Source organism: Pecten maximus, chromosome 16 (assembly GCF_902652985.1).
Source record: "Pecten maximus chromosome 16, xPecMax1.1, whole genome shotgun sequence".
Classification (NCBI taxonomy): Eukaryota; Metazoa; Mollusca; class Bivalvia; order Pectinida; family Pectinidae; genus Pecten; species Pecten maximus.
In genome coordinates, this window is record NC_047030.1 from 11,098,546 (window position 1) to 11,120,307 (window position 21,762).

The 21,762-nt window shown below is 35.2% G+C and overlaps 1 protein-coding gene across 1 annotated transcript; it reads right to left on the reverse strand.

Annotated features, from left to right (window-relative positions):
• Positions 1–315: 315 nt before the first annotated feature.
• Positions 316–16,751, reverse strand: LOC117345004 (26S proteasome regulatory subunit 7). The gene is made up of 11 exons (XM_033907924.1): positions 16,568–16,751; positions 13,691–13,728; positions 12,891–12,972; positions 11,727–11,801; positions 9,987–10,143; positions 8,275–8,443; positions 6,510–6,674; positions 4,866–4,953; positions 3,321–3,523; positions 2,959–3,055; positions 316–1,155 (listed from the first exon to the last, which is right to left on the reverse strand). Exons 1-11 carry the CDS (start codon positions 16,638–16,640, stop codon positions 998–1,000), a joined length of 1,305 nt encoding a protein of 434 aa, XP_033763815.1. The 5' UTR covers positions 16,641–16,751; the 3' UTR covers positions 316–997.
• Between the last annotated feature and the right edge of the window lie 5,011 nt (positions 16,752–21,762).

Below are 21,762 nucleotides of genomic sequence, written 5' to 3' on the forward strand. Positions count from 1 at the left end.
TGATTGCAATGATCCAATGACAGAGTACTGCATTTCATCAGTGGGGTGATGATGGTATACAGCAACTTTCATTAGGATATCTTAAAGGCTTAAATGACCTTGAGAATAAGGTCAAAGTGACCATATGGTAGTGCAGTGCACATCGCAGTGCATATCAGCTTTAAATAATGCAATCATAATTTATATCAGGATATCCTCAAGGTCAAGGTTGTTATGATCCAATGACACAGGGACGTGAAGGCAATTCATGTGATTTACAGACATTCCCAAATTATCTCAAGGGAAGTAATTCAATTTAGAAAACAAAATCTATGATTTGTTTTGCAAAACATTATTTATTACATGTACTAGTTGAACACGTAGCAATTCTTTCACACATCTGTCATGAATAACTTATTCAATGAAATCACAAAATATCTAAATAAGTTCAATCCTGCCTCACAGTCACACTCAGTCTGCATCTCACATAAATGTAAATAATCTGGAAATGATCTACATCAAATTGTGCATCTCTCATCTTGTCATTCCTATCTTAATGTAATCTCTTCAATGTAGGTTGTTACACATTAAATTAACACCAGAAGTTTCTTTGGGTCGCAATTTGTAGTATCCTTTAAACAATAGACACAGATTAGAATCAAAACATACAATATACATCCCTGATCTCATCTATAACACAAGGCATGCTCTCAATACATAGGTATGATTGATCTGTTGTTCACATTTTGTTTGACCCACAAGGGAGACATTTCTGATGATTTCATATCCCTATTATGAAATTTTTTAATAATAATTTTCTTAAAGTTAGTCTTATACAACAAATGTTCCAGCACTATTCCTTGACAATAAGAAAATTGTCGTTCTAGGTACTTCCAAATGACCCATGAAGATTTGAAGGAGATTCCATCACAGATCAAACAGCTTTTTGAGAAGGATTCTCAGCTGTAAATCTATGCCTTGACCATCCTGTTTCTCAAGCTGACACTGAATTCTGTGTCTAATTGTATGTCATGTACCTTGGTGTGGCACTGAACTTGGCGTATGCTTTGATTACTTTGTTTACAGCTTCCAAGAAATCTTTTTCCGTCGCCATTTTTCTTCGTGCTCTGATGGCAAACATACCAGCTTCTGTGCAAACACTGCGAATCTCAGCTCCTGTACATAATGAGAAAAAGTATTTATAATTTTTCTTGTCTCTGATAACATGATAAATTTCACACATTGTGCTAACATCTAATTTATACACACAAAGCACTATTGAATATGGAAATCTTCAGCTCTCTCATACAAATCTCCCAGTCTTGAGATATTACAAGCTCTCCCATACAAATCTCCCAGTCTTGAGATATTACAAGCTCTCCCATACTTATCTCCCAGTCTTGAGATATTACAAGCTCTCCCATACAAATCTCACAGTCTTGAGATATTACAAGCTCTCCCTTCAATCTCACAGTCTTGAGATATTACAAGCTCTCCCTTCAATCTCCCAGTCTTGAGATATTACAAGCTCTCCCTTCAATCGCCCAGTCTTGAGATATTACAAGCTCTCCCATACAAATCTCCCAGTCTTGAGATATTACAAGCTCTCCCATCGTTCTCCCAGTCTTGAGATATTACAAGCTCTCTCATACAAATCTCCCAGTCTTGAGATATTACAAGCTCTCCCATCGATCTCCCAGTCTTGAGATATTACAAGCTCTCTCATACAAATCTCCCAGTCTTGAGATATTACAAGCTCTCCCTTCAATCTCCCAGTCTTGAGATATTACAAGCTCTCCCTTCAATCTCCCAGTCTTGAGATATTACAAGCTCTCCCATACGAATCTCATAGTCTTGAAAAATTATAAGCTCTCCCTTCAATCTCCCAGTCTTGAGATATTACAAGCTCTCTCATACAAATCTCCCAGTCTTGAGATATTACAAGCTCTCCCATCGATCTCCCAGTCTTGAGATATTACAAGCTCTCTCATACAAATCTCCCAGTCTTGAGATATTACAAGCTCTCCCATACAAATCTCCCAGTCTTGAGATATTACAAGCTCTCCCATCGATCTCCCAGTCTTGAGATATTACAAGCTCTCTCATACAAATCTCCCAGTCTTGAGATATTACAAGCTCTCCCATACAAATCTCCCAGTCTTGAGATATTACAAGCTATCCCATACAAATCTCCCAGTCTTGAGATATTACAAGCTCTCCCATACAAATCTCCCAGTCTTGAGATGTTACAATCTCTCTCATACAAATCTCCCAGTCTTGGGATATTACAAGCTCTCCCATCAATCTCCCAGTCTTGAGATATTACAAGCTCTCCCTTCAATCTCCCAGTCTTGAGATATTACAAGCTCTCCCATCGATCTCCCAGTCTTGAGATATTACAAGCTCTCTCATACAAATCTCCCAGTCTTGGGATATTACAAGCTCTCCCATCAATCTCCCAGTCTTGAGATATTACAAGCTCTCCCTTCAATCTCCCAGTCTTGAGATATTACAAGCTCTCCCATCGATCTCCCAGTCTTGAGATATTACAAGCTCTCCCATCGATCTCCCAGTCTTGAGATATTACAAGCTCTCCCATCGATCTCCCAGTCCTGAGATATTACAAGCTCTCCCATATAAATCTCCCAGTCTTGAGATATTACAAGCTCTCTCATACAAATCTCCCAGTCTTGAGATATTACAAGCTCTCCCATACAATCTCCCATGTAATCTCTAGGTGGAAAAAATCTCTAAGATACCAATAAAGTATGAATTGCTCCATCAGAGACAGGATCAACTGTATTACAACATGGACCTGTAAGCATATGTTACTTAAAACAGAATCATGGCGGACCCGTGATAAACTAAATTAACTGTAATGCACTCATATTAGTGATATGATCACCAATCTCTTAAACCATATGGATTTAACATCTTTAAATAAACCTGGATTAGACATATATGTAACTTTTTCCTCACCTGTGCTGTTTGGACAAAGTCTTGCTAAAAGCTCATATCGTATATCTTTTTCTACACTCATAGATCGGGCATGGATTTTGAAGATATGTGACCTTCCCTGAAACAGAAAAAGACACTTTTATAGTAGGAATGTAGAAAACCTATATAAAAAATTCTTCAATAATCTGCGACAGCAATGCAAATAACTTGATATGTATGAATGTTATGGATGCTAAATGGAAATCAATACTGCATCTGTTTGTGTAATTCTCAATATTTTTAGCTTAAAAAAACTTGCTGTTTTTTTCCTTAACAATTTAAAGTGTGCAAGATAAATAAACATAAAAATCAGTCACTTTGATGCCAAATATCAATACACCTACCTCAAGATCTGGAAGGCCAAACTCAATTTTACGGTCGAGACGACCAGGTCTCATCAGGGCGGGATCAAGTGTGTCAGGTCTGTTTGTTGCCATAAGAACTTTAATGTTTCCACGTGGGTCAAACCCATCAAGCTGGTTGATCAGTTCCAACATGGTCCTCTGTACCTCATTGTCTCCACCAGCACCATCGTCAAACCGGGCCCCTGTCAATACAGCAGTAAGTTTGTGAAGCCTCACAGAATCTGCTACCTCATATATCTCCGATTTGTATTTAACGTCCAGCTTTGTTAAATTGATTTTAATCTGCGACCTCATATATCACCGATTTGTATTTAACGTCCAGCTTTGTTAAATTGATTTTAATCTGCGACCTCATATATCACCGATTTGTATTTAACGTCCAGCTTTGTTAAATTGATTTTAATCTGCGACCTCATATATCACCGATTTGTATTTAACGTCCAGCTTTGTTAAATTGATTTTAATCTGCGACCTCATATATCACTGATTTGTATTTAACGTCCAGCTTTGTTAAATTATTTTTAATCTGCGACCTGATATATCACTTATTTGTATTTAATGTCCAGCTTTGTTAAATTGATTTTATGACAAAGAAGTTAAACTCCAAATGAACTGTATAATGGAAATAATATCAACTGCACTAGGGCTAACTTGATATAGGCAAATAAATTCATGTTAAATTGACTTTTCGACAAAAAGACAAAAAAGTTAAACTCCAAATGAACTGTATAATGAAAATGTCATCAACTGCACTAAAACTTGGAGATATATATATATGATAATGAATTCATGTATACCAACAGATGTAACAGCTGATCCGTTTACAACTCTCTGAGAACTAATGGGAAGGGCAGACCTCAAAATAAGAAAGGTATCCTTTCCCATTATGGGGGTCTGTGATAAACTTGATACCACGAGGAAAAACAAGATTTGTTACTAGTAATACACAAATCTATACAATTAAACTAATGGGGAGAGGAGGACAGTACACTGTAGGAATACCAAACTGTTAATAAGTACCGAACTGTTAATAAGTTTATAAAGTTATTACACCTGAATGATTTTAACTAACAATAATAGCTAACACTCAGTCCATCAGAGGGGATTTAAAGTGGTGGCCCTATGAGACTTCTCCCCCTTGCTCAAAAAAGACCCCACCCCTCAGTGTTTTTTTTTTCGGTCAAGAGCTGGCGTGATAACCTCTGGCCCAGATGAAAAGGCTACACTAAGAATCTATTCATTAGGAAATTTTCGACTGGACATCCAAAAATTCTTTATTTAACCAAATTCAATTGTCAGAGCTGAATTGGTTGGATCACCATGAAACAATAAGGCAAGTAAACTTGTACCAATTTAAGTAGAATGAGATAATATTAGGACATAAGCTGTCTTACAAAACTAACCCCCTTGCACCGTGTAGGCCGTAAACCAGTAACTAAGTTATCAAGTTTGGTAAAGGAAAAGTCTCATATTTATATCATTTCAATTTCCACATATACATATTATGGTAACATTATCACTTACCTCCAATGGCATCAATTTCATCAAAAAAGATGATGCATGCTTTCTTAGATCTGGCCATCTCAAATAATTCACGAACCATTCTTGCCCCCTGTTGATAAAAGAAATGTATGAATTTAAATGAAATGAAGTTTCTACACTCCCTTTATCACTATATTTGCCTGTAGAGACATTGTCCACCTTTCGCTGCAATAGTTTCAACTCTTACATACTCACTTGTTTCTATAATTATTATCAGAATATAATACAAGAGATGTTGAAGAACAGCATAGCTTGTCTCGCAAATGTTTGTCAATAAATAATTAAATATATTAATTGGTATGGTTTCGTAAATTGCATCAATAATATTTATATTGTGTGTACACATAAAAATCTGTAAAATAGTTTCAGCATCTCAAGGGAGTACAAAAACAAGAAATATCTTTAAAAAAGATAAATGGCATAGTTTTAATGCTAGTGGTTATAATGTAAAACTACTGGTGAAATAAATTAACGAACTACGATGTAATTAATAAATGCGCAGTTTCAGCACGGATAACAAATTATATCAGTTTAAATCATTTTGGTGATAATAAGACTACAAATGTGTCATTTGAATAGATGCATCGCATCCACTTATTCAGCTTGCATTCAATTTAAAAGGGACATCACGGTAAAAACGTTGCAATTTTCACTGAATGTACGCGTTTTGTTCCTTTCCAGTTATGTTTCTGTGCTGTTCCAATGTTCACAGTCAATCCCTATGTCCAGCTTGACCACTCGATTTAGTTGGGAATCCCCGTCTAAATTTAGCGCGGAAATTATTTTATGATCATTACGTGACTGTTTTGAAATCGTGGCAACACAAACACACGATAGTTTACAAGGCGATATCTATATTCCATCTGGGTTAGTTGGATAACGATATTATACACAGTGGTTTAAATGTTAAACAACACGTTCTGTATATATTACGGCACACATATTTATGTGTAAATACCGAGTTTGTGTAAATATTACCGAGCTTATCATGACCTACTATCAAACAATCAAGCAGAATACGAGCGGTGTCCGTATTACTGTTGTTTTCATGTTTTAACTGTTACAATCTATTGTATTGATTCCCCAGTTTAATTCTAGGATTGTGTTTGACCCATTTTCCTATTATTCTCTTCATTGCGGAAGCTGTTATCGTTTTCAACCCCAGTCGATTCACATTGGAAGCCATTTTTGTTTCCATGTGTTTTAGTTTGTTGTGCGCATGCGTTTATCGTATACATTTGTATGTCACAAAATTTGCATATTCAGAGTGATAACATTTTAATAATTGATAATTGATGTTTTTATGTACATACATCATCAAATTTGAATGGTCATTGTTCAGAAGGTTATTTTTTTTAAAGATATACCCAATAATATGATAAAAAATACAAAAGAAATATTGGTTTACCGTGAGGTCCCTTTAACTTTGTTTCGTTTTTAACTGTATAGCTGCATTTTGCATTGACCGCTACATTGACCAATCACATACTTCATCTTGACCAGAACGCCACCTGTCGCGTCATATCCGGGGCCAAAAGAAAATTAGACGGCTATGCAGAACAAGGCATCACATTCTATACATAATGAATTGCCTGCCTGGGTAATGCTAGATAAATGTGTACTTACTTCTCCAACATATTTCTGAACCAGTTCTGATCCTATGACCCTAATGAAACAGGCATCTGTCCTGTTGGCAACTGCTCGGGCACAAAGTGTCTTTCCTGTTCCAGGAGGTCCAAATAGCAACACTCCTTTTGGGGGCTCAATACCAAGGTTCACAAACTTCTCAGGCTGAAAAGACAGATTTGTGTGTAACTTCAGTTTCAGTTTTTATCAAAACAAGAAGTATAAATGTACTATTTTCCAGTTGTTTGTGTTTTTATATGGAAAGTCTTGTTTTAAAGAATTTAAGAACATCAAGCTTATTAAATCCTACCCTGTTGGGTAATTGCATCTATAACAATGCAAATGAAACAACAACTGAAAACGGCAGTTAGCTTTGAAGAGTTATCTCCCTTGCACAACAAAAACTACATTGACAGCTTTCTCTAAGATTGCCCTATCCTTAAAGCATGAATTTTGATGTTCAGTATCTAATATATTATTTGAACGCCATTATGAGAGAAAAAAAAAAGTAAATATTGAACAGACAGTAATACAAATGTCAAAGTATCATAATACCCATGACATAGTAAATAATTCATATATGTTTCAATGGAGTATGGAAATAACATAAAAATCTTTTGAATCATAACTTAGCATCCAAAACCACTATTTACCAAATAGAATATTAATGCTAAAGAAATTCTATCTTATCAGTTTTTAATTTCATCTATGTCTGAAAATTGAACTATCATTTATTTCTCCTTATTTTGTCAACATGGATAAGGCCAAACAAAATTAATGTCTTGTTTCTCAGGCACATTTTTCCAAAAAAGGATGAGGGAGGGAGGCTTTTTTTTTTTTTTTTACTACCTAAAAATGTGACGAGGGAGGGACTTTTTTATTTTTTTCTCTCAGTCACATAATGATACATATACATGAATCATGTGATTTGAAATTGTGTCAATTGTTAAATGCATAAAATGAATAAAGAAATCTTAATTTTAAACTTTTGTCTTTATTTTCTGGTATTAAACTTGCAATTTAAATTGAAAAACAATTGAAATACAATTTTATGTTCAATGTTCACCAGATGTACACAAGTGATCAGGAACTCCCTATGTTTTAAGATTTGGTTCTTACATAATGTCCAAACAGTTTTGTTGCTTCGTTTACCTTCAAAGACATCGATCATTACTTTATCAAAAACATCAGCTTTCCGTTTGCCGATCGCGGCCGACACATCATGATCCGTGAATTTTGGCGGAAACGACCAGTCGTCGGGACCAAGCGATCCATCGCGCAGACCCTTGTAAAGTTCGCCAAGCGAACAAGTGTCGCTATAATTCGATATGATTGTCCAGGGTAAAATAACACTGCCAGAAAAAGATATTTGAATGGAAATCATTGCTACCATGTGCAATCGAAAAATCAAGCTTCTAAAAGATAAACAAACGTTTCAATGATCTGATTTGGGAGATTCTAAAACATGGATCGGGCAAGTTCCGGATATTGCGGCAACCAACGTCGGATTTTTTTCCGGAATTTATTTTTCGGCGCGGACGTTTTTATTTTTTTGATTTCAATAAAAAGTGAGTGGTGCGGGGGGTTCATATTGGATGCGGGCGGGCCTGAGAAACAAGAAATTAATTTTATTTGGCCTAAGTTGTCCTTTCGTCTCTTGCCAATTTTGCTCGTATTTTTTATCACTTTTGTGGCCCTTATGACCTTTATAGTGTTGATGGGCCGTTATGCACTTAAACTAACATAGATAAGTAATTATACTCACATGTAGAAGAGGAGTTTCCACAACCTCGCGAAGTTTGTCTATCTGTTCCTTACAGCCTCCAACGTCACTGTATGTAACATCTGGTTTCTCCTCGACCTGCATCATGGTCACTGATGGATCGATCTTCGGTGGCAGTGGTATGTGTATCTGGTACTTATTCCTGTCGACACTGTAACACAAATGTATTGTTGTATGTAGGTACACAAAAACATATTATCAAACACACATTTTTGATCTTTTATAAAATTCTTTGCTCTGTGTGTTCACTGTTGTTTTCACAATATCACTTTGAATGACCCTATACAGTCGAACCTGTCTATAAAGGACACCTAAGGGACAAGACAAAAGTGTCCTTTATAGAGAGGTGTCCTTTATATAGAGGTTCAACGAGTTATGTCCCTTATAAACGAAGAAACAAACTAAAGTCTGTTTATAGTACACTATATGTCTCCTGATTTATTATATTTAAACACTTAAACAAATGAATAAAAGACAAAAAATTAAAGATAAATGCTTAATTTTCAATCATTCATCTGACACAAAAATTGAAGTTGATATTTCTAATAATTTATATTAAGCCTATAGTTTCAAAACAAATCTTCACAATATCATACTATACTGAATATCTATTCAGACAAATACTCAACATAGTCAAAAGTGTAAAGGTAATTCTTATCAGTGTAAAACAATTTTTGTTAATCCTCAATATTTTGGAAAATAAATATGTTTGAAATATCTTTTCTATTACAACATTAACTCTTTATAAATGAAAGTGCATTTTCCTCTGATGATTATAATCCCTAAGCATTTATTTTGAGACATATTTTCTGAAATCCATGTAGGGATTTAATTTAATAAATACCGTTTTCTGGTTCAGTCAATTAGACAGTATAGTGTATACAAAGACACTCGGAACTCTTCAGCTGTTCTTAATATGTTACGTAGTCATATTCAGAGGAGTTCCGAGTGTGAGAAAATGGCGGCTGACAACCATGTGCCTGCCTTGTCAGATTTGCATACGGTTGATTTTGTAAGTAAAACAATTATGACAGACATCACTATTGCTTTGTCCCTCTTTTGTTGGTCTTGATAATGATTTAATTACCCCCTGACCATTCTTGTTGTCTAGGCTATAAGCTTCGCTGTCACCGGTGGGGTTGAGTAAACAAACACCTCTGCCGATGGCGATCGGTCACTCTCTTGTAATTACTGCCCATTGTTACAGCAACTTACAGGTAACAGGACAATTAGTGACTGATGAAGTGGCTTCCTAAGTTAGCATTGCTGCCAGGGGAGTTGAGTAATTAAGGCTTTGCTTGTTATTTAGAAACGTTTTACACACAAATATCAACACGGCTATGGTTTCACGTGTCCGTTATACAGATTTTTTAACAACTTTACGGACAAAAATAAGTGTCCGCTGTCCGCATTAGGAAGGTGTCCGCTATATACATGATATTTATATAGTGATTTTCATTGGGGATTCCTGGAAATGTCCGTTATGGACAGGTGTCCGCTATATAAGGGTGTCCGCTATTACAAGTTTGACTGTATATGTATACTGTAAGATTTCACATAAAGAATACACTATTATACATGTTATCAGCAATTACACATCTATAGACACACTCAACAGTGATTTAGCTCTACTAAAATTCAGGATATTTCCCCATATGTGACCAGAAAAACTGACAATGTTCAGAGATACTTGCCCAACTCTCATGCCCTCCTCAATATCTGTAGGTGCCACCTGGTCGCCCAAGTCCACAACAAATTTAGCGAACTGTTTGACGTTTATTATGTATTTTGGATCGTCAGAGTCTGCATTGATGATTTTGGTACACCTAGCCACCTGTAAAGGCTGCTCACCTATAATTCAAAATATGTCGCATCTATCACAAATGTTTGAAGATTGTCAAAATATAGCATGGACACCAACAAGAAAGTTTAACAACCGTAGCATACTAAAGACATTTGACCCATGGTCTCAGGTTAATGAAAGCCCTCTTAATACAATTCCCCAGTCTCAACAATCCAGGATATTTCATAGAAAATGTAGTTGACATATACAGAGAAACCTCACTAAATGATCACTTTAAAATTACGACCACCCCACTATTATGGGCACATTCTTCAGTCCCATTATTTTTCTCTTTACGTCTTAAAAAGTATTGGTTGCTTCAGTAATATGAACATCCCGCTTTTCTGTATTACAATCAGTTTTGACAGTCCCAAAGACCACTAATTAACGTAAATTTACCCCATGGTTGCGACCAACCAGCTTCGGTCAAACTTACTTCGAGTGCAGCGAGCTATGAACAGCCTGCTCATGTCAAGTGTTTGATCTTTAGTTCATCTCAATGGCAACCCTTTCCCCCAGGTGACAAGCAAACAAATTATCAGATTATCTACCTTGGCAAGGAGGGTGTTATTATTGATCTTTTGTTTACTTATTAGGGTAATGATTGGTCAGAATTCTGCCTAATGATCACTTTGAAACCCTGTAAATTTTCTTTCTTTCGGTAGCCCAGACTCAGAATCTGACTCATTCTTTTGCCGCTATCTAACGTCACTGAAAATTTGTCTAATATATTCAGTATTGAGAATGTGCCTCGATACCAGTGAGGCAGTGTCACCTTATTCAAACATGTTACTGACTAAGATTGTAAGGATTGTTATGTGACCATTCATTGCTTGAGGCGGGATATTTAAACATGATTTACGAAGAGAAAACAGGAATTTCATATTGATAATAGGTTAAAACACTGTTAACTTATTTTTTTAGGTGATAACAGCAATATTTTTTCTCAGGCATATTATTTGTTTATCAAAGCTTTTTCTCATGACCATACTGCCAGAAGCCATATAGATATATGAATACATTATGAATTATGTTTGACATTTGACGGCTATTTAATGACAATATTAAAATAAAATAATTTACTATGTATTTAGAACATTATTACAAAAATACATGCATTGCATTCCAAAATATCTATTCAATATAAAATGGAGTTTTATTTTTATTGAATTTAGCCATATATAAAAGCCATGGTCAAGGTACATATGAAGAACACATGTTTACTCTACTTGTATCATACAGAGTTAAGGTTCTTGGTGGTCAAATATTAATGTGGTCCACTTCAGTATTAAGATCATACAGCTATTCAGACCACTTTTACTGGGACCCCCACATGGTCTTAATAGAGGGGTTTCACAGTATATGGTTGATTGATTGATTGATGGGGCTTAACGTCCTTGTTCCGGTTATAACCGAGCCTAGGACACAAACAGTATATGGTTACTTGGGATCTCAGAAATCCCCAAAACAATTTACAACCCAAAGATTGAAATCCAGTGGAGAAAAGCCCGAACATACAGACCATTATATCATAGCATTTAATCGTATCTTATTAGATAGGTGGTGCATCCTGTAATCCTGCTGTACCTACTCTGTAATGTCTGTTTGTCAGCTGCCAGATCCCACAGTGCTGGAGGGGCTAATCCTGTGTCAGACTCCTTGATACCTGGTAAAGTATTATATCAATCTTATGATAAAATTTGAAGACAAATTTAGTATTTTGGGATAAATTCATCCACTTCGATTATTACATATTTCCACTGTTCTTTATAACTTATATATGTAGACTATTATAACAAGTGCAATCAATGATTGCGAAAGCTCTCCGGCAGCAGCAATCACACTATGCATTCATTTTTTATGTATGTATAAGCATGTCATTTTGAAATTTTACATCACATAATATCGCTCCTAGACCTCTAAGGGATGTATAAACCAAATAAGAAGGGTGTAGACTTACAAGCTTTCCAAAACTTACCCCAAAAATCTTTAAAGAGGGTTTTTGTGCCCACAAAATTAAGTCCATCACTAAATGGTAAAATGCCAAAAAAATCACTTTGTTTTTGCATAATTTTGCCATAACATTAATCCTAGACCTCTAATGAATGTATAAACCAAATTAAAAGGGTGTGAGGTGTATACTTTTGGACTTAGAAGCTTTCCAAAAACTGATCCCAAAAACTTTGAAGAGGGGTGGGACGCCTCGCGGGAGGCTCACTTTTAACTTTTGTCACTATATAAAATCACACTAAACAGTGACAAGAACACCTCTGATCTTGGTGACAACATGCTTTGCTTACAACATCACTTTGTTTGGTACCTGAGCTTGTTACCCTGGTTACGTATCTAATAGTATGTTACCCTGGTTGGTTACACACCCAAGAACTTGTTACCCTAGTTACATACATGAGAGCTTGTTACACTGGTTAGATACCCAGCAGATTGTTACATTGGTTACATACCCAAGCAGTTGTTACCATGAATACATACCCAAGAGCATGTTACCATGATTACATGTATACACAAGAGCTAGTTACTATACCCTAGTTACACAACCAAGAACTTATCACGTGACCCTGGTTACACACCAAAGAACTTGTTTCCCTGGTTATGTACATAAGAGCTTGTTACACATGTTACATACCCAAGATCGTGTTACCTTGGTTACATACCCAAGCGATTGTTACCCTGTTTACATACCAAAAAGCTTGTTACCATGGTTACATACCAAGAACCTGATACCCTGATTACATACCTGACAGCTCGTTGACCCTCTTCATAATGTTTTGAATGTCTTCCTCACATGACTTGATGGATTTACTGTACTGCCCCACACCCTATCAAACAAAATGGTACAAATCTTGTGATTGTGAAAAGCTGAAACCAATAGTCAGTGTAGGAAGTAACTGTGAAAATTATAATAATCAATCATGCATGAAATAAAAGACATTCTTTCTTTATAAACTGGAAAAGATTTTGAGCATTCAATAATATTGTGAACAAACTATTTTGAAGATGTTTTGGTTAGAATTCAACTAACCTTGGAAAAAAACATTATCAATTCAAGAAAAATAAATTCCAGTACAAGTCAAACCCAACAGATTAACATAACCATTAAATGTCTTTTGGGGCCTCTCCGATACTTAAGACAATGGGTATCCTTATTAGTTAGTTAATATATAGTGAAAATTTGAAAAATATAAAATTCAATTCCAACTTAAACATTTCGCTAAAGAAAGTGAAGATGCAATTATGCAAATATGTAAAACATTTCCAAAAAAAGTTCAAAATAATTTTCTAAAACTTAAGGACTATCTTCATAAAACATTACAACATTTCATGCAAAAATGACATTTTAATATATTTTTCGACTGAACCATATATATGCTTTTTAAGGATCTTGTCTAAAAACTCAAACTTGAAAATTTTTCCAAAAAGAATAAAAGAGATCTAGCATTTCTGGCAGGGAAATACATTTCAAGTTTTTCTTTAAAACCTATGATTACCACAATGTAAATTCCTAAAGAATTACCATTACTACCTAAATTTACTTACATAGGTCTTCAGGAGAGCTATATCACCTTCATCCAAAGCTGTAATGAAATAAACAAGAGGCCCATGGGCCTTAACGGTCACCTGAGATTTGAAATATTTCAGTTTATTTAATTGACCCTTTTTGCTTTTGCCCCCCCCCCCCCCCCCCCCCCCCCCCCCCACCTATCAGCCCCTAGGGTCAGTCAGGGCCAACATATGCATATTATCAAACTTTCATTCCATGCTGAAAATGTTAACCAGAATGAATTCCAATAGAAATCAAAACAAATCAGTCAAAAATGTGATTTCCATATATAAACTATAGTAAAATTTACCCCCTCCCCAGGGGCAAACTTGTGACCCCCGGGTCATGAAATTTAAAATTTCAATAAAGCACCATAAGACCCTTCAAACTATAAAGAGTATTTGATTCCACCTTATTTCAGTCTTGAGAAGAAGATTTTTGAAATTTCAGTCAATTTGACCCGTTTTAGCCCCCGTCCATCAGCCCCTGGGGGTCAGTCAGGGCCAACATGTGCATGCCATCAAACTGTCATCCCATGCTGACAATGTTTACAAAATTAGAATGAATTCCAATAGAAATAAAACAAATAAAAGTCAAAAATGTTATTTCCCTATATAAACTATAGTAAAGTTTAGCCCCGCCCCAGGGGCAAACTTGAGACCCCAGGGTCATGAAATTCACAATTTTGGTAAAGAACCTTCAAACCGAGCCATCTATGAAGTGTATTTGATTCTATGATATCTGAGAGTAGAGAAGAAGATTTGTGAAATTTCAGTCAATTTGGCCCTTTTTAGCCCCGCCCATCAGCCCCTGGGGGTCAGTCAGGGCCAACATGTGCATGCCATCAAACTGTCATCCCATGCTGACAATGTTTACAAAAATTAGAATGAATTCCAATAGAAATAAAATAAATTAAAGTCAAAAATGTGATTTCCCTATATAAACTATAGTAAAGTTTAGCCCCTCCCCAGGGGCAAATGTGAAACCCCTGGGTCATGAAATTTACAATTTTGGTAAAGCACCTTAAGACCCTTCCATCTATGAAGAGTGTTTGATTCCAGCATATCTAAGAGTAGAGAAGAAGATTTTTGAAATTTCAGTCAATTTGGCCCTTTTTAGCCCCGCCCATCAGCCCCTGGGGGTCAGTCATGGCCAACATGTGCATGTCATCAAAGTGTCATCCCATGCTGACAATGTTTACAAAATTAGAATGAATTCCAATAGAAATAAAATAAATTAAAGTCAAAAATGTGATTTCCCTATATAAACTATAGTAAAGTATAGCCCCTCCCCAGAGGCAAACGTGAAACCCCTGGGTCATGAAATTTACAATTTTGGTAAAGCACCTTAAGGCCCTTCCATCTATGAAGAGTGTTTGATTCCAGCATATCTGAGAGTAGAGAAGAAGATTTTTGAAGTTTTAGTCAATTTGACCCTTTTTGGCCCCGCCCCTCAGGCCCCTGGGGGGTGGGGACCATATAATTTACAATTTTGGTTGACCTTTAGCCATAGAAGCTTCCTGCTAAATTTCATAGAATTTGGTTTGTGGGTTTTGGAGAAGAAGTCGAAAATGTAAATTGTTTACGGACGCACGACGGACGACGGACGACGACGGACAAATGGGGATTAGAATAGGTCACTTGAGACTTTGTCTCAGGTGACCTAAAAATAGGTACAAAATTTGTGACTTATACAACACCAACAGCCACGATCATCAGGACTTATAATTGTTGCCATGGTTTGTTTGCTTGCTGGGTTTATAACCCCATGAACAGCCAGGTCCACTTTGATGTGGGGTCTCTTTGTAGTAGTTGTTGACTACCTACTTCACTGATCAACATGTGGAAGGCCTGTCACATGCCATCCAGAGCAATATATACATGTTTTGCTCAAGGACATAACCACAACAGCACATACTGGCCTGTTTCCCAGCTTCCCAGGAAACACAACCCTATTCATCACCTGAATATCTTCACCTGAGGTTTTGTGTCTGGGCTCTGACCGACTGAGCTATCACAACTCACTGGTCTAAGAAATAAAACTGGCCAAAATAGTACAGTGGAATACTTCAGCTAGTTAAAGGTCTCTAGCTATTTCTTGGCTCTAGATCTGATGCCAACCGACCTTTAGTAACCGAACCCTATTTGACATTGCGCAGGTTTCATCCTGATTTCAGAGGAGAAAGAAAGATACAAATTACAGTAATATCAGTATTTATAACTCTAAACTTGAATACAACAGTACTAGTTTGTACTAACACTAACAGTTTGTGAATTCTTTATCCCATTTAAACCATCCAATGGCTAATTCAGACCAAATTAATAACAATTTGCCATAAAACACTTTGCTACCTCATTCTACTACTTCAAATCACCTATTCTGAACATGGAGGCATTATATTTTAGCTGTTAAAAATACGGAACATGAGTACTAATTATAAGCAGAACAAATATGTTAAGTACAAAGAAAACAGCTTTTATTTTATTTTTACCGGACTACCATTTTCAATCTTAGTTGCTTTCAGAATGAAGCGTGGAAATGTAAACAATCGTGATTGTCTGCCTTTGATTGCTAATTTTGTGGATTTATGAAAAAGACTGAATATAAATTTAGCTGTTTAATATTAGCCATGGAGTCATATATTTCCAACACCTGACTGATTGTCAATATATTAGTTCACAAATAAATTGTTTCTATTTCAATCTTGAATATTCATACATTGTCTCTAATTCAATCAACTATCATTTGATATACAGTTATATGTCCTTTCCAATGAACACAGGACGTAGACAGGTAGGAAACCAATGCCCTACTTATCTCACTAATACATTGCTGCTGGGTTACACATACGATTATTTTATAACTATACGTACCCTGAATTGGTTTATCTTCCTCCTCCTTATTGTCCCTAACTTTCCTTTGGTCTGCACCTAAGTGATCTGGCATCTTGTACTCTTCCCTAGTCTTTCAGCAAGTCATCAAACAAACATGGACGATAGCCGGTGTTCTTACATCTATAGGAATGACTATAATGATACGGTATGTATATATATATTTTTTTTAAGTTCATTTAGTCTTTCCACCATTTTACAACTCTTTTCACTATGTTTCTAGCATTGTCAACGCCAATATCACATATTTATTTTTTTTAAAACAACGGAAATATATCACGACATCAGAATATTCGTTGCCGAAACTTTCAAATTAATTCTTAAAGATGCACTTACCAATTTATTGGAAAGACGTCACATCCGTTCAAATCGAAAGTATGGGTTATAAATAGTACGAAACCACACGAGGAAGCTTCCGACGCTCAGCAGGGATATGTTTTTATTATATATAGAACTCTATGTATATATCTTTAAAACAGTTAAGGCGATTACTCTTAAATTTTGGTTTACATTTGGTTTACATGAAACATGATAAAAGTACAATCCTAGGTATGTGACTTCCCCTTTTCACATCTACTATAGTTACAGTCTACATCAGTAGATCTACTGTACATGTATTTGGACCTTCCCTAGTGTGGGGGGTGTCATTTTTACCGAATTTTAATTTAGCCCCCAAAACGTCTCAAAATGTGCTATACACACTAGGGAAGGTCCAAATACATGTAGACTGTAACTAATCCCAAGTCCCTGTGTATTTTCTCGTTCGGTTTCTACACAAGATTTTCGATTTATTTTTATTTTTTAATTAATAAAACTTTTAACTTAATTTAATCAATGCCTTTGGAGAAAGCTAGTTAACTTACAAAAGATGGAAGCTGATGTACACCTACATCTTAGAGTAAATTTCTGACGATCTTACTATTATGTACGAAGATATTATACACAAGGCAGCTTTATTTAAAGGCAATCGGATAAAAAGTTGCTGAACATGCCACAGTATGAATTTGTGTGGGAATAGTTAACACTTCTTTTTTCAGAAACGAATAAATAGAAATAAAAGATTTTCCTAGAAGTACATCAAATCTTATAATTAGAGTAGCTAAACTTTAAGTAAGTACGTGACACTATTCATTTCCTTCTGAACTCATTTTATCGTTAACCTTGAGACTGCCGAATATACTGTTCCGCTGATTTGAAAGTACATGCTATATGCGTATATAATTGAATGACGCTGTCAAATTTTCTTATATTGATAGTTGATATAGCATTTGCTCAATTCTGCTAAGTTGGTCGCATCGAAAAAGGCCAATAATTTACACTGGATATTTTTGTCCACTTGAAATAAATAAACGAAAAATAAGTAGATAAAGAGAGAATACACTTGTAAGTATGAACAACGTATTGGAAATTTTGTATAATTACTTTATTGACCATAAATTGTATAAATTGCAAAGAGATTTATCACAAAATAAATGCACTTAAAAACGCAAAGAACATGTATACCGTGGTTATATTTTGTGGGTTTTTTTTTCGAAAGCCTTCGATCGAGTTTAGCACAATAATTAATCTACTATACGTTGAACCTTGAAAAAAAATACGGAAAAACGTGAAAATTTAAACGGCTTCAGCACTACCTTCCTGAAACGTGTGCGTATTCTGCAAAAAAAAATCTTTAAGGCGGCATGAGTTCTTGAGGGTTCAAGTTCAGGACCACTGTTATTTCTCAATATATATTATTACCAGACTCTCGTCTCTTTTTATCCAACATTATATCTCCTTTGCTCAATAGTGCTCCTGATGATACTGCATTAGCGCATTCAACTGATAATCTGACAGAATCGGAGAAAGTTGTACATCATTGACCTAATGTTATGTTGGTAGCTTTATAAATAAAACTAAGAACGATATTTATCATTACAGAGGATATCTAATAGTGTCTTCAGTAATACCAAAAATATTTCACGAGTGGGGGCTGATATTTTGATATTTTGAAATATCGGAATATTAGCCACACATTTTTAAATCAAAATCTACCAGGCAGCTTAAAAGTCTCCTATTGTCGTTTGTAAGCAGTGTTTTGATTGGTCTGTCAAATAAGAAAAAATGATATTGTTCAGTGATATGAAAACTATCAGAAAAAGGGTTCATCAATTTAATAGAATGAATAATTTTCGATATTTCGCTGGTAAAAATGTAATAAAGCTTTATATGTTTTAAATGGGAAACATCTAGAGAAATTATTCATGTATTGAAAACATATAGTATAGTATATGGAGATTTATTACAGGTTTGCCCACTGAGCGTATAGACTGTTCAGAAAACTTTTTTACGAGATTTAAAGCCACGTGATTGAGGCGATAACCAAACTATCTAGTGTATCTTCTTCCACAGAAAGTATCTGACCTATATCTGCTTATATTCTCAGGGATAGAGATAGATATCAAATTCCTCACCATTGCCTTAGTCTGCATGTAATCTATTGAATAAACTACTGTTAGTGAAAAAAAGAAATGGTACCACTTTGCAACAGTTCCAAAACTCTAATAGAAATTCCGATGTACAAACTCGTGCTAATCGAGATGGCGAAAACGTTCGTCCATGACTTTGTCATACTTCTATATTTTAGAATTATTTCGTTCCCTCAGTCTTAAACTGCTGGAACTCTCTTCCTTTCGATGTTAAAGCGAATTTGTCATTACGAAAAGAGAAGAAACACTTCTTACATGGACCTTCCAAAAAAGTTGCATTATACTTTTCCTTTGAAAGTAGACATGATAATTCCTCCATGTAAGGCTCAGAATGATGGAATGCAGCTCCTGGAATAGTTACCTCTACTCGAAAGGCACGATTGATAGTCATCTCTGCTCATGCGGATTCTTTTGCGATGCCTACTATACGATAGTCTCCACACGACTTTCTTCAATTCAATTACTCATTATAATCTTACTTAAAGAATGTTGATCTATCTCCCAAAGAAAATAGTGAACTGTTCAGCTGTTTAACATAGCTACTAAACGTTTCTAATTTTATATCTAATACTAACATCACTTTGGAATTAAATCACGTCAGTTATCGAAGTGCCTGAGGATATAATCATTGTTATCCTGCTTTTTTCACCAATTTGAAGACATATGCATAGTCACAAAAAAAAACATTGATTAGGTTTAAAGTTCTAAATTACAGTGGTTCCAAGTGAGAATTATACACCATATTTTGGTAACAAACACGTTCCTTTTTAAAATAAACTTAAGTCCTAGTATTTTATGTAACTTATGTTGTATGGAGCGTGAAACAATAGTGCATTGCTTATGGGAATGTCAAGAGGTTCAGTCACTATTACAGAGATTTGAAGCACTACTTGATATACTTTTAATTCCGTTTGCTTACAATAAAGAATCCTTCCTGTTTGGTATAGTATCACAGTACTGCAGTAATGTTGATAACGAAATTTTAATTCTTATCAAGCATTATATTTATAAAACTAGATGTCTCGGCAACTCTTTAAATCTTAATGCACTTATTAATGTCATCAAAGATCATTTTTCTATTCAACAATACATTAATTACAGTAAAAGTGAGAAAATTAAAAGGCAATTTGAACTCAATTGGAAGAAATGGAAACCTGTTCTAGATTTATAGTCATCTGAAAAAGATAGTTCCTCTTTGCATATATAGCTTTAGGTCCCCAAAGACTGACATCGCCTGTTCTAGCTCCTTTCCATTACTTTTTATTTTTACCATTTAAAGAAATTTTCTCCCATGCTTCAGTCATGTTTATTTTTGTCTGTCTTTGTGTGTGTGCGTTCTATGTGTGATGGTGTGTCCGGTTATGCGTCTGTCTGTGCGTGTGTCTGTTTGTCTTGTGTGATGGTGCGTCTATGTGTGTGTCTGTCGGTGTCGAAGTGTGTGTGTGTGTATGTCTGTGTAATGGTGAGTCTGTCTGTGTCTGTCTGTCTTGTCTGTGTGATGGTATGTCTGTCTGCTTCCTTCTCACTCTGTATAAATTTAGGTTAGGTTATGTATGTATGTTAATTAATATGTAAATGATGTAAGTAGATGTGAGGCTTGTGGTTCAAGCTTAAAATAATCGTGATGAAGATGAGGTTTTTTGTGTGATGATAAGGATGATGATGTTTTATTGTGATGAAAAAAATGATAATAATTTATGACCATTCATAACCGATTAATCTGGCAAGCTCATCGCACACTCACTTTTCTTCTCTTCCCTGCACATTTCATATTTAATCAAAACATCTTTCACATTTTGTTTTATTGCTGATCTTGTCCATCTCAATATTATAAATTTCAATTGAAGGGCCACACAAGCTCTACAGCTTAATTGTTTCCATATCCTTTTCAGTCCTGAAGCAATTTGTTGTAATTTGTCTTGTCTACAAGAAACGAAATACAGTTTATACTAAAAGGTTTACGTAAGTACAGGTCGATCTTGATGTATTCTGTATTCTCATTTCATCTAACCATTTTTTTCCCTATTTTCTCGTTCCTTTGTCTGCTTATTTGTGCTATGTAAACTATATTATATGCTGATTACATTACTAAATATAAAATAACACTATGTTTTCCTATGTCATAATTATTTAATTAACAGTCCTACATGTTAGTCATAGATAATGCATATCAGAGACCTTTATAACTATCATATACTATAGGTCCCTGTGCATATTTAGTTATTTGTTTAAAATCCGTTATGTTACAATGGTATTTCTATTATTCTTATCGATCGATGACTTGGCATAGGAAATAAGAATATCAACATATCTGTGAATTTATTCAAGTGTGTAAAAAAAAATTAACAGTGACTTTAATAACTAAATGATACTATACATGTAAGCAGAGACGTATTTCACATGACTATTTCAGACGTCAATATGCGTATACAGATCTGCTATAATAGATCTCTGGTTTTATATGCGAGGACGTAGCCTTTTTTGTTTTACCTATGATATCCTATGAAAGCTAGAATAAAGCATATTTCAATGGGGTTCTCTGTATTGGTAATCATTCATTTAAGAAAAAAATATATATTAGTTTCTGTGACAGTGATGATGAGCGTTCCTTCACCATCACATCGCACCCAATCACTAATATATTTTGTCCAATCAGAAGTGTTGAAACTTAATTCGTAGTCAAGGTCTTTTGTGCGTTTGCAGCGAACG